Source organism: Salmo salar, chromosome ssa06, assembly GCF_905237065.1.
Source record: "Salmo salar chromosome ssa06, Ssal_v3.1, whole genome shotgun sequence".
In the NCBI taxonomy this organism is placed as follows: domain Eukaryota; kingdom Metazoa; phylum Chordata; class Actinopteri; order Salmoniformes; family Salmonidae; genus Salmo; species Salmo salar.
The window spans coordinates 41236322-41248766 of record NC_059447.1 but is presented as its reverse complement, the minus strand read 5'-3'; the positions used below and the strand labels follow the sequence as shown (position 1 = coordinate 41248766).

Here is a 12445-nt window from a genome sequence, read left to right as displayed (position 1 = left end):
CTAATTTATAAAAAATCGGGGGAGAAGGGCCTTGGTAAGGGAGGTGACCAAGAACCCGATGGTCACTCTGACAGAGCTCCAGAGTTCCTCTGTGTAGACGGAAGAACCTTCTAGAAGGACAACCATCTCTGCAGGAACACCAATCAGGCCTTTATGATAGAGTGGCCAGACGGAAGCCACTCCTCAGTAAAAGGCACATGACAGCCAGCTTGGAGTTTGCCAAAAGGCACCAAAAGGACTCTGACTATGAGAAACAAGATCCTCTGGTCTGATGAAATGCAGGAGTGGCTTCAGAACAAGTTTCTGAATGTCCTTGAGGGGCTCAGCCAGAGCCCGGACTTGAACCCGATCGAACATCTCTGGAGAGACCTGAAAATATCTGTGCACTGACGCTCCCCATCCAACCTGACAGAGCTTGAGAGGATCAGCAGAGAAGAATGGGAAAAACTCCCCAAATACTGGTGTTCCAAGCTTGTAGCGTCATACCCAAGACGACTCTAGGCTGTAATCACTGCTAAAGGTGCTTCAACAAAGTATTGAGTAAAAGGTCTGAATACTTATGTAAATGTAATATGAGTTTTTTTTTTTATACATTTGCTAAAAAAAACAATTTTAAAATAAGGCTGTAATGTAACAAAAGGTGGAAAAAGTCCCTGAAAATAATTAGTCCAACCAAGAAATCAAGTGTTAAGTTTGTTTGAAGAGGTAGTGCTATAGTCTGTCCCTTCAACATCTATTGTAGAGTGATATCATCTGTCTGTCTGTGTGTGTCAAATAAAAACGTATTCGTCATGTGACAGGATACACTTGAAAAAGAGATTTAAATGTCAATGTGACCTTCTCTGGTTAAATAAAGGATAAATTAAAAGAACCAAATACCCCACACAGAGCCAAAAACACTGCAGGACCAGAGGCATTTGAATGAGAGTCTTATTAGGTCAAGCACCTCTCAGGGTGTGCAATATTACCCACAACCCCCTCTCTTTCCTCTTATCACCTTTCATGTCACGCAAACAGCGCCAGGAGTCCTGAGTGGCCCAGAGGGTCATATCTCTCCCTGTCTATCTCCCATACCCCATGGCTACATTCACAATATTTTCTACTCTTTCCAGCTTACTTCGGGTCATTTTGAGCTCCATCGATTCAGAACACTGTCAGGACACGTTTAGTGGAGGTGGAAAGAGACCCAGTGTCAGATCTCCACATAGACTAGTGGCACACTGGCCTCACTGTGAGAGAACAGGAAACCAGATCTTGTCCAGTCCAATCACCTCAGATCCACTCAGGAAGTGAACATTCGAAATTATACCCCGGCTGTGTCACTTCTCTCCCCACTTCTGAACCCTCCACACCCTGTGCAACCCCCAGCCCTCCCCTGACACCATCCCCTCGACCCCCAGCCTCCTCACCTGGCTGAGCTGGGTCTCCGAGTTGACATAGATCTCACACACCTCGCAGTGGAAGTTCTTGCTGGGCACCCCCACGCTGCCCTTGGTGCCCAGGCGCTTGCTCTTGCACGCCGAGCGCCCCCCAGCCCCCGCCACCTTCCCCCGGCGCCGCGGCTGGACGCTCTGGCCCTCCAGCATCTGCTTGTGCTTCGTACCTGGAGGAGTGGATTGGGAGGAAGAGAATGTCAGATACACTCTGGAGCAGGTACAGTATATATATATATATATATATACACAGTTGAAGTTATATATATAATATACACTGCTCAAAAAAATAAAGGGAACATTTAAACAACACAATGTAACTCCAAGTCAATCACACTTCTGTGAAATCAAACTGTCCACTTAGGAAGAAACACTGATTGACAATACATTTCACATGCTGTTGTGCAAATGGAATAGACAACAGGTGGAAATTATAGGCAATTAGCAAGACACCCCCAATAAAGGAGTGGTTCGGCAGGTGGTGACCACAGACCACTTCTCAGTTCTTATGCTCCTGGCTGATGTTTTGGTCACTTTTGAATGCTGGCGGTGCTTTCACTCTAGTGGTAGCATGAGACGGAGTCTACAACCCACACAAGTGGCTCAGGTAGTGCAGTTCATCCAGGATGGCACATCAATGCGAGCTGTGGCAAGAAGGTTTGCTGTGTCTGTCAGCGTAGTGTCCAGAGCATGGAGGCGCTACCAGGAGACAGGCCAGTACATCAGGAGACGTGGAGGAGGCCGTAGGAGGGCAACAACCCAGCAGCAGGACCGCTACCTCCGACTTTGTGCAAGGAGGAGCAGGAGGAGCACTGCCAGAGCCCTGCAAAATGACCTCCAGCAGGCCACAAATGTGCATGTGTCTGCTCAAACGGTCAGAAACAGATTCCATGAGGGTGGTATGAGGGCCCGACGTCCACAGGTGGGGGTTGTGCTTACAGCCCAACACCGTGCAGGACGTTTGGCATTTGCCAGAGAACACCAAGATTGGCAAATTCGCCACTGGCGCCCTGTGCTCTTCACAGATGAAGCAGGTTCACACTGAGCACACGTGACAGACGTGACAGAGTCTGGAGACGCCGTGGAGAACGTTCTGCTGCCTGCAACATCCTCCAGCATGACCGGTTTGACGGTGGGTCAGTCATGGTGTGGGGTGGCATTTCTTTGGGGGCCGCACAGCCCTCCATGTGCTCGCCAGAGGTAGCCTGACTGCCATTAGGTACCGAGATGAGATCCTCAGACCCCTTGTGAGACCATATGCTGGTGCGGTTGGCCCTGGGTTCCTCCTAATGCAAGACAATGCTAGACCTCATGTGGCTGGAGTGTGTCAGCAGTTCCTGCAAGAGGAAGGCATTGATGCTATGGACTGGCCCGCCCGTTCCCCAGACCTGAATCCAATTGAGCACATCTGGGACATCATGTCTCGCTCCATCCACCAACGCCACGTTGCACCACAGACTGTCCAGGAGTTGGCGGATGCTTTAGTCCAGGTCTGGGAGGAGATCCCTCAGGAGACCATCCGCCACCTCATCAGGAGCATGCCCAGGCGTTGTAGGGAGGTCATACAGGCACGTGGAGGCCACACACACTATTGAGCCTCATTTTGACTTGTTTTAAGGACATTACATCAAAGTTGGATCAGCCTGTAGAGTGGTTTTCCACTTTAATTTTGAGTGTGACTCCAAATCCAGACCTCCATGGGTTGATAAATTGGATTTCCATTGATTATTTTTGTGTGATTTTGTTGTCAGCACATTCAACTATGTAAAGGAAAAAGTATTTAATAAGATAATTTCATTCATTCAGATCTAGGATGTGTTATTTTAGTGTTCCCTTTATTTTTTTGAGCAATATATATATATATATATATACACACCATTGGGGCAGAGAGAGAAAATTGCAGTTTTATAGCTAATTTCCTGCTATTCTACACATTTTCTGTAGATTTTTCTTCTTCTCAGTTTTAAAGTTAATAGCCTGTAATAAAAATAAATAAATCATGGCTTATGATGTGCTCCTATGCTATCTAAGGGGGCTGCGGGGTGTACTACACCAGAGGCTGTCGTGTTCGTACCACTGTTGTGTGCCTCCAGCTGGGATGTAGAGTTGACCGTGACCTTGCACACGGGACAGTGGAGGTGTGGCTTGATCCTCTTAGGGTCCTTGACCTCCTCACCCCCCTCTGTTCTGGAGGTGTCCGGCTGACTGCCTGACTCCAGGGCTGTTCCAGGGGCCTCTGGGCCGTGCTCGGGGCCACTGGTGTCTGAGGCTCCGCTCTCTGAGACCTGGGAGGAGGGGGACACCTCTCCCTGGGGCCCGGGGGACAGGGTGGCCAGCTCCATGGAGGACACCTCAGATACAGGAGTCAGCATCACAGAGCTGCTGCTGCCAGGGCTCTCGCCCTGCTTCACAGCCTCACAATTCACCACTCGCTCCAGGTCAGCAGGCAGCAGATCTGGGGAGGGGAAGGAGAGGAGGCAGTGGTCAGTCACTGAACATTACACTGGGTGGTAAGGGAAGAGTGAAGAGCTCAGTGCTTGAACAAAGCCCCCGAGGTCTACAGTTGATCACTGCAGTATGACGTTCAGTGACCCATATGCCTCTTCACTTAACATACCACTGTATTCTCTCACAGGAAACATTATGTTCAGACACAGAGCTGTGTTAACCTAGTCTGTCCCTTTGGGTTAAAAACAAATGCTGATAGTATAGCTGAAATGCTAACACATGAAATGCATTGGTAAATGCTCATTCCAATGTACTGCCTTTCAAACACTTCATATTGCAGAACGTGTTTATAGATTATGGAAACAGATTGTAAAAGCAGCATTGCAAGCAATACATTTGTGAGTGAAAAGTGACATCAAATAATGGTTGTTCTCATTTGAGGCTAATGTGGAGAATTTGCTCCTTTCTGTTTAGTCATTTATCTACAAATGACCGTGAAGCGTTTGAAGGCAGTACAATGGAATGAGCATTTACCAATGCATTTCATGGTGTTAGCTTTGTGGCATTTCAGCTATACTATCAGCCTTTGTTATTAACCCCGAGGGACAGACTAGACTAACACAGGGTAGATTCAATCTCACTGTCTCTCTCTCGCTATCTCGCTCTCTCTCTCTTCAAATATCAACTGAAGGTCCTAAGGCTCAGTCAATATAAACAAATGCATCGACTACACACGCACACGCACACACACACACACACACACGCACGCACGCACGCACGCACGCACACACACACACACACACACACATTATGATGACATTTTGTGACGTTTTGGACTCCGGTGAGGGGTTTTTCGGCTGTTCAGCCACAGAATTTTTTTGTGGAGGCAAGCCGAAGTTCGGAGCCGGAATCTGCACACCTTCATCTGTGATTGTTTAACAGTAGGTATTCTTTAATAAAGTCTTTGTTGTCATTCAAAGAGAAATGACTCGTTTTCATGCACATATTTCCATTGAAAAATACTGCACCAAACATCTTAGTTAGATGTAAAATTGCGTGACTAAGACCTCTTCTGCAAAAATTTCAAAATTAATGACATATTTCTTGAGATATCTTCGATTGATTCCGACTATTTTGAGGAAGTGTATACTGGCTATGGCATCTCAAAATGGAAAAACAGTACTATTGCTGTTATTTCTCATTTTTAAAGAGAAGGCCTTTTAAGAGAGTACAAGAGCACACTCGTTTGGTTCGGCTAGCCGAGTTCGGATAGGCGCCAGCCGAACTGAAGAACCCTCTCAAACACCCTCCACAATCCTACTGGCCCCATTGATTTTCTTTTCCAAGTCCCAGAGTAAATTCATCATGGAGATAAGGGCTCTTCCTTATCGTTCTCCTTCCGGAGGAGAAGGAACCCTATAAGGCTGAGATTAGACAATCCTTCCTCTCTGTAATGTAATGCGAGACTGGCCCCTGGGAGATTCAGGTCCCCCCTCGAGCAGGGGATTGGTATGATCCTGGGCTTATGTGAAAGACAAAGATCGGGCCACCTGAGAAGACTCTGGAGGGGAGGGATAGTGATCAATGGATTTAGCAGGAGGACCAGAGAGGAGGACAGAAGCTTGTGGGAATTAGTCCCTCAGACGCCAGACGCCTTAAACTCATGAAGGGTTTTATTCTGAGCAGAAATGTTTAAGGTATCGTATCGCTGTTCACTTACAGTGCCTACAGAAAGTATTCACACCCCTTAACTTTTTCCACATTTTGTTGTGTTACAGCCTGAATTTAAAATGGATTAAATTTAGATTTTGTGTCACAATACCCCATCATTTCTCAGTTGAATTGTGCTTTTCGAAATGTTTACAAATTCATTAAAAATGAAAAGTAAAAATGTCTTGAGTCAATTGGTATTCAATCCCTTTGTTATGACAAGCCTAGATAAGCTCAGGAATAAAAATGTGCTTAACAAGTCACATAATAAGTTGCATGGATTCACTCTGTGCAATAATAGTGTTTAACATGATTTTTTAATGACTACCTAATCTCTGTACCCCACAATTATCTGTAAGGTCCCTTTCCAATGCCTCGGAAAGGGCACCTACTGGTAGATGGGTACAAAAAAGCAAACATTGAATATCCCTTTGAGCATGGTGACATTATTAACTACACTTTGTATGATGTATCAATACACCCAGTCACTACAAAGATACAGGTATCCTTCCTAACTCAGTTGCCGAAGAGGAAGGAAACCACTCAGATTTCACCATGAATCCAATGGTGACATTAAAACAGTTACAGAGTTTAATGGCTGCGATAGGAGAAAACTGAGGATGGATCAACAAAATTGTAGTTACTCCACAATACTAACCTAAATGACAGAGTGAAAAGAAGGAAGCCTGTACAGAATAAAAATATTCCAAAACATGCATCCTTTTTGCAATAAGGCACTAAAGTAAAACTGCAAAACATGTGGCATAGAAATTAACTTTATGTCCTGAATACAAAGCGTTGTCCCGTTGTCTGTGAGAGATTTATATGGTTATCAAAACGCCATGACAGGGTAAGCCTACACGAAACACAGCCCTTATTTTAAGTGTTTCTAAAATTCCCTATGGGAAAATGAATGGTGGAAAAACGATTGGAACCATTTTCCTGTTTGACCACTAGGTTTCATAGACACCTCCACTGTGGGGCTCTATAAATACTTTCTGAATGCACTGTATAAGGACTAACTCTGTAGGAACTTCTGGTAAGTTCTTCCCACATTGGTGCACATTATAAAGATAAATGTAAAACATGATACAGCTTGACTTTGAAACGTCCAACAACTCAAAATCAAATAGTACCCTTACTTCCTAGACCTCAAATGTCTTAAAAAGAAAAACAGCCATGGCAGTGATGTTGCAGAGTAGCACGACACAGATGCATCTTTGGGTAAGCACAAGGATTCCCTTCGGGCAACACCTTTTGTCAGTCAGTGTCCTCCTCACTCATTCCAAACGTTCCCTGACTGACTGACTGAAGTGACTGTCACCCCAATGCTGGCTGTCAGCTCTAAGGCCAGCGTATTGGCAGTGAAGAGCCCCACACTGTCTGAGGAGTGGAGGGCTACAAATCCCTCTCCTGCAAAGAATCGATGTCTTGTTGCGAGTCACTCGCTTATTTGACCATGGAAAGGCAGAACAGTCCAATTAAATCAGTGTGTAGGGCTTAGACTGTAAACCGTGCAGTATCTGAATACTGCATCTGTAAACTGTAGCGTCAGAGGGTATTGACTACATGACAGAGCTGACTGTTGTCATAGAGCTAGTAGCTATATTAATATTCTGATTACAAGACTGTTAAAACAAGCTCACTCACTACAGGAGCAGTGGTGAGACCTCACCACCATGTTCATTAAACCAGCAGTGTGGAATCCACACAAACACACACACACACACCAGCTTGTCTAGAATCACTAGTCCGTGACACTCTTAAAGAAAATGGACAACTTCCTCAAGGGAAATCCACACTATATTTCATCATTACAGAGGCGTCTGAGTCCTGTTCCCCTTGGAGACAGCTTCAACAAAAGAGTCAATCAAACGCTGAGGTGATTGATGGTTGTCATTGACGATGCCGGGCCCAGTGTCTCTAGGCACCAGTATGCCGATCTCTCTCTTTCAAATGGAAAATCATTCAACAAAATAATAATCGTTTATATCAGCCTAATCGAGGTGTAGATTACATGACACATGCCAGTGTTCTGACTTGTAACACAGCTGCATGGGATTTCTACTAATGCGACTCAGTGCATCCAATGGCAATGTCTGTAAAGTCGGCTAGTGTGGATATGATGGAATCTATCCCTTGATTGGTTCTCAATGGGCGACAACACGAGCATTTTGGTCCGATTGGCACCTGCCATGCTGAGTTAGATGACAGACAGAGATAATTTCAGTGTTAATTTTGAGTGTTCTCCAATTACAGTTTGGCATTGTAGAGCTCACCGCCACTGGCTCGCTTGGCTGCATTTCAATTTCACATCAGGCCAATCACACAATGTGGCTTATTAAAGAGCGTACCTCATTGCAAAATTGCCTCAGAACTGTAAAATGATTTACAACATAAAAAAATAGGCACAGCTTATCTACTTTCTCTTTCCACCGCCTCTCTTGTTCCCCCTCTCCTCTACCCCATCTCTCTCTCTACCTTTCATTAATTTCATCTTATCTCTCATTTTCTACTCTTTTCGTCCCCGCCACTGCATCCCCCTTTCAGACCTTGCTCTACGATGACAGAATATTTATATTAGATTTGATGAGTGAGAGCGTTATCTTGCTCCCAGTCCTTTGTCCAGTTTCTCCTCTCAGAGAGAGAGAGAGAGAGAGAGAGAGAGAGAGAGAGAGAGAGAGAGAGAGAGAGAGAGAGAGAGAGTCAGGAGGGATAGATGGAGGGAGGGAGGGATGGATGAAGGAGGGATATATACAGGATAGAGGAGGAAACTAGTCTAGCAGACAGATCCTCGAGTCCCATCGCTACAGATGGATAAACAGGGCTTCTGAATCTAAATGGGATCAATCATGTAATGGGGTAATGGATGCTCTCTACTGACTTCATCAAAAGAGCACAGCTACATTTACATGTATTGGTCCCAGACTCAGGAGATTCATCCGTAGTCTAGTCAGGTCCATTGTGGGGGATTTCTCTCATGTCACAAACAGTACGCCTACGTCCCAAATAGCACCCTATTCCCTGTGTGGTGTGCTACTTTTGACCAGTCAAAAATAGTGCACTACATAGAGAATAGGCTGCCATTTGGGACACAGCTTATATAAGTGTGCTGCAGTCAGATCATTCCTTGACTTCACAGAACTCTTTAGGAACTCCTGTACAGGGGCCAGGCCTTTCTCTACAAGCAGGGCAAACAGAGGGGAAGGGTGCAGGGAGAGTAAATTGAGAACGTTGGGGGTAAGGGGGAGGGGCCTGGGGACCACAGGGGGTTACGATTGGATGTTTGGGGGCACTGCCGTCCAATCCTCTCATACACTGTGATCAGGAACATGGGTATGTGTGGGACAGGCCCTCCTGTTGTTAGACTTTAAAGAGCAGACATTAAATAACACAGTAGAGAGAAGGAGGGAGGGAGGGAGGGAGGGTGGGGAGAGAGAGAGAGGGGGGGGGGGGCAGGGTAGCATCAAGAAATAATAATGACAAAGTACCGGAAGAGACGAGAGAGGGAAAGGGATGAGATGAAGGGAGAGGGATGGAGGAGGAGGAAGATGGGAGGACCGGAGAGAAATGGGAGGAGAGAAGACGGATGAAAGGAAGAAAGAGGGATTAGGGGTGGAGATTGATGGATAGAGAGTAGATGGATAAGAGGTAGAATGGGGAAGAGTAAAGGGGGAAAGAGAGGGATGAGGGAAGATAAGTGAGCAAAGGGGAAAAGCAGAAAACATCAACAGAAAAAGGAGAGTGAATATAGATAGGTTTCTGTTCTTCCCTTTTCTCCCTCTCACTATCACTTAACTTACTCGTTGCCTCCATCGGGCCTGTGTCCATGAGTGCGGGGAGGGTCTCAGTGGGAAGTGTAACAGTCGCAGCAGTCTTAGCTCTCTCCCTGTCCCGTTCTCGGTCTCGTTCCCGGTCTCTCTCCCTGCCTGTGGACGTGGCTTCCCCAAGTCGACGCTGACGATTCTTCTGGGCCTCCATGGCTTTCAGCTTCCGGGCATGTTTATGCCCCTTATAGTGCGCTTCTGCCTGGTTCTGGAAGGGACCCCACAGAGAGCAGAAACACCACAGGAAGGTTAGCAGTAGCACTTATCCATAAATTGCTGTAAGACATGCACTTTAAAACACTCAAATATACAGTACCTCTGCAAAAATAGAGATTACATTTTCATCTTTACACACAAGACCTGGGTTCAAATACTATTTAGGACATTTCAGTTACTTTCAAAGACACTTGGAAGTGAATATTTAGATATTTTTTATTTGAAAAGACAAGTAGTTGAATATTGGAATGTATTTGGAAATACCCTTGGAAAGTATTTGAAAACACTCCAATACACTGACTCAAATACACTCCCATGCATTTAACCCAGGCATTTGTAATAGGCTATTTATAGAACATTATTTGAAAATACTTTTAAATAGAAGTAGTTGATTTGGGCCACATTACATGAAAATATTCAAACACACAGAAAATAATTATTTAAATAACAAATATTCAAATACGTATTTGAACCCAGGCCTGACACACACACACACACACTGCTGCCTGTGTGGAGGAGAGAGTCTGTTCCTACCTGATAAGAGCACTGGCACAGTGGGAGGCCAGAGGTATAATTGCATGTGTAATGTGCAAAAAGAGATAGGATCCCATCTCTACAATCAGAATACTAAATAGGCACACTGAGACAGACCCTGCAAACAGCATGCACGCACCACACAAACACAACACACTACATACCAAGCATACTATACACACATGTGCATACACAAATGAACTGCACACACACCCAACAGAGAACACACACATTCTGTCACATTCTCAGACACACTCAAAACACACACATACATTGTCCAAAAAGGACATACACACCCTGCAGCACATTTTACCTTCACATTTTAAATCATTCTCATGACCCGGCTCAATCCATGAGCAAATCCCCCGCTATCAAAGCAAATAGAAATAGCAGGTGCATCGATAAAGAGATCTCTCATTAAAAATGTAAACAGATTAAGCTGAGAACTGTATTGGACTAATACCAACTCAGCCTTGTTGGAGGGATGGATGACTACAAAGAAGGATAAATGACTAACGAGCATTACACACCCCCACAAACACATACATACCCCCCACAGACAGTGACACATGCGTTCTTTCTCTCTCTCTAACACGCAAACAGAACCTCACCATACATCAAATGATGTTTGTTTTGACAAACTGCATTAGGACTGGGTGGACTGGTGTCAGTAGTTCAAGCTTTCATCTAGACTAATGTTCATTGCTGTAAGAATACAGTTCGGTACAATTTTCACAAGTATGTGGTGAATTTAAAACTCTTAGTACAAAACTCCCAACCTGGTAACACTTTTAACACATCCAGTCTTACATTCAAAACCTTTCGTTGTGCATTCGTTTTGTTTGGAGACATCTTTCACCACACAGCCATTGATCCAAAATAGAAGTTTACTGTGGAATATAATGAGTACATTAGTTTAAATCACCCGAACACAACATAATGATATCTTCTCAATTTAGTTATTTTAACTACCCGTTAATCCAATAGAAAAAATGCTATTTGAATGTAGCATGCTATAGTACTGTAAATTACAGTACATTACGCTGTTTTCACATTAGGCAATACACTTGCATAATTTCTATCCCATGTGTGATCAAAAGGTGTGATCATTAAAGACATATTTCACAATGTAACAAATGAAATAAACGTCAGAAACATCATGTTTAGCAGGCACTAGTATGCATGAAGACTGTCTTGAGCATTTGGCCATAGGTTCTCATCGAAATCTGAATCGATGTTATTGCATGCCTCTTCGATGCCCTGAAGGAGGGTGGTACACTTAGGCGGATGGCAATCATACATCTCCACCTGTATTGTAATCGTGTATTGTACTTTACAGTAATGTATTTTTTTTTACATGTATTGTAGTGTTCCTGGACATGGCTCAGTTCGTAAGAGCATGGCACTAGCAACACCAGAGTTGTGGGTTCGATTCCCACTGGAGTGTTACAGAACTGTGTCAGCCAGTGTCAAAAAGACCCGAGCAACTTCATTCTGGGGATGCATTTCTTTCTTGTTTTGGACTTTGCGGATAATTTGCGTATTGGTATTGTATTACTGCACTGTAGGAGCTAGAAACACGAGCATTTCACTGCACCTGCTGTAACATCTGCTTATATGTGCACGCGACCAATAATCTTTGATTTGATTCATTACAAACAGTATTCCTCTTGATCTTGTCAATACTGGATCAGATTTTTTTTTTAACTTACTGTGATGTCAAATCATTAGTCATCATCATAGTAGTACATTCGAGTATATATTATACTATTTATGTTTCTACTTGAGTGTCACATTCTTCATCTGAGGATATCTCGAAATCACTGTCAGACCAATACGCAGCGGGTTGCGTGCTCCACATCATTTTATTTAAATATGATGTACACGAAAAAAACTATAAACACGACAGATGACAGTTTCACATGCTGAACAGACAGCAATGCAAAAGATAACTACCCACAAATGACAAACCAAACACACACCTACATATAGGACTCCCAATCAGAGGCAACTAGAAACACCTGCCTCCAATTGAGAGTCCAGCACCCAAACCTACACATAGGAAAACTAACCTAGAACATACTAATTCAGAAACATACACCCAAAACCCAGGAACACATAAATAACACACCCCTCTAAACCATACACAAAAAAAAACCCACCATACAAAACAAACATACCTCTGCCACGCCCTGACCAAATATAATACAAATAATACCTAAATACTGGTCAGGACGTGACATTGAGAGACATACATTTTTACTATCTATTGTAGTT

At 44.2% G+C, this 12445-nt stretch overlaps 1 protein-coding gene across 3 annotated transcripts in view; it reads right to left on the bottom strand.

Annotated features, from left to right (window-relative positions):
• LOC106607288 (zinc finger protein 385C) overlaps positions 1 to 12445 on the bottom strand; it is a 183047-nt gene that overhangs the window by 7187 nt on the left and 163415 nt on the right. For 2 of the 3 annotated variants that reach the window (XM_014204101.2, XM_014204104.2), the window contains 3 exons: positions 9395 to 9626; positions 3508 to 3888; positions 1410 to 1603 (listed from right to left, as the gene is read on the bottom strand). In XM_014204101.2, the coding sequence (XP_014059576.1) occupies positions 1410 to 1603; positions 3508 to 3888; positions 9395 to 9626 (807 nt within the window). The remainder of the gene's footprint in view (positions 1 to 1409; positions 1604 to 3507; positions 3889 to 9394; positions 9627 to 12445) is intronic. The other variant, XM_014204102.2, reaches the window with a different exon arrangement.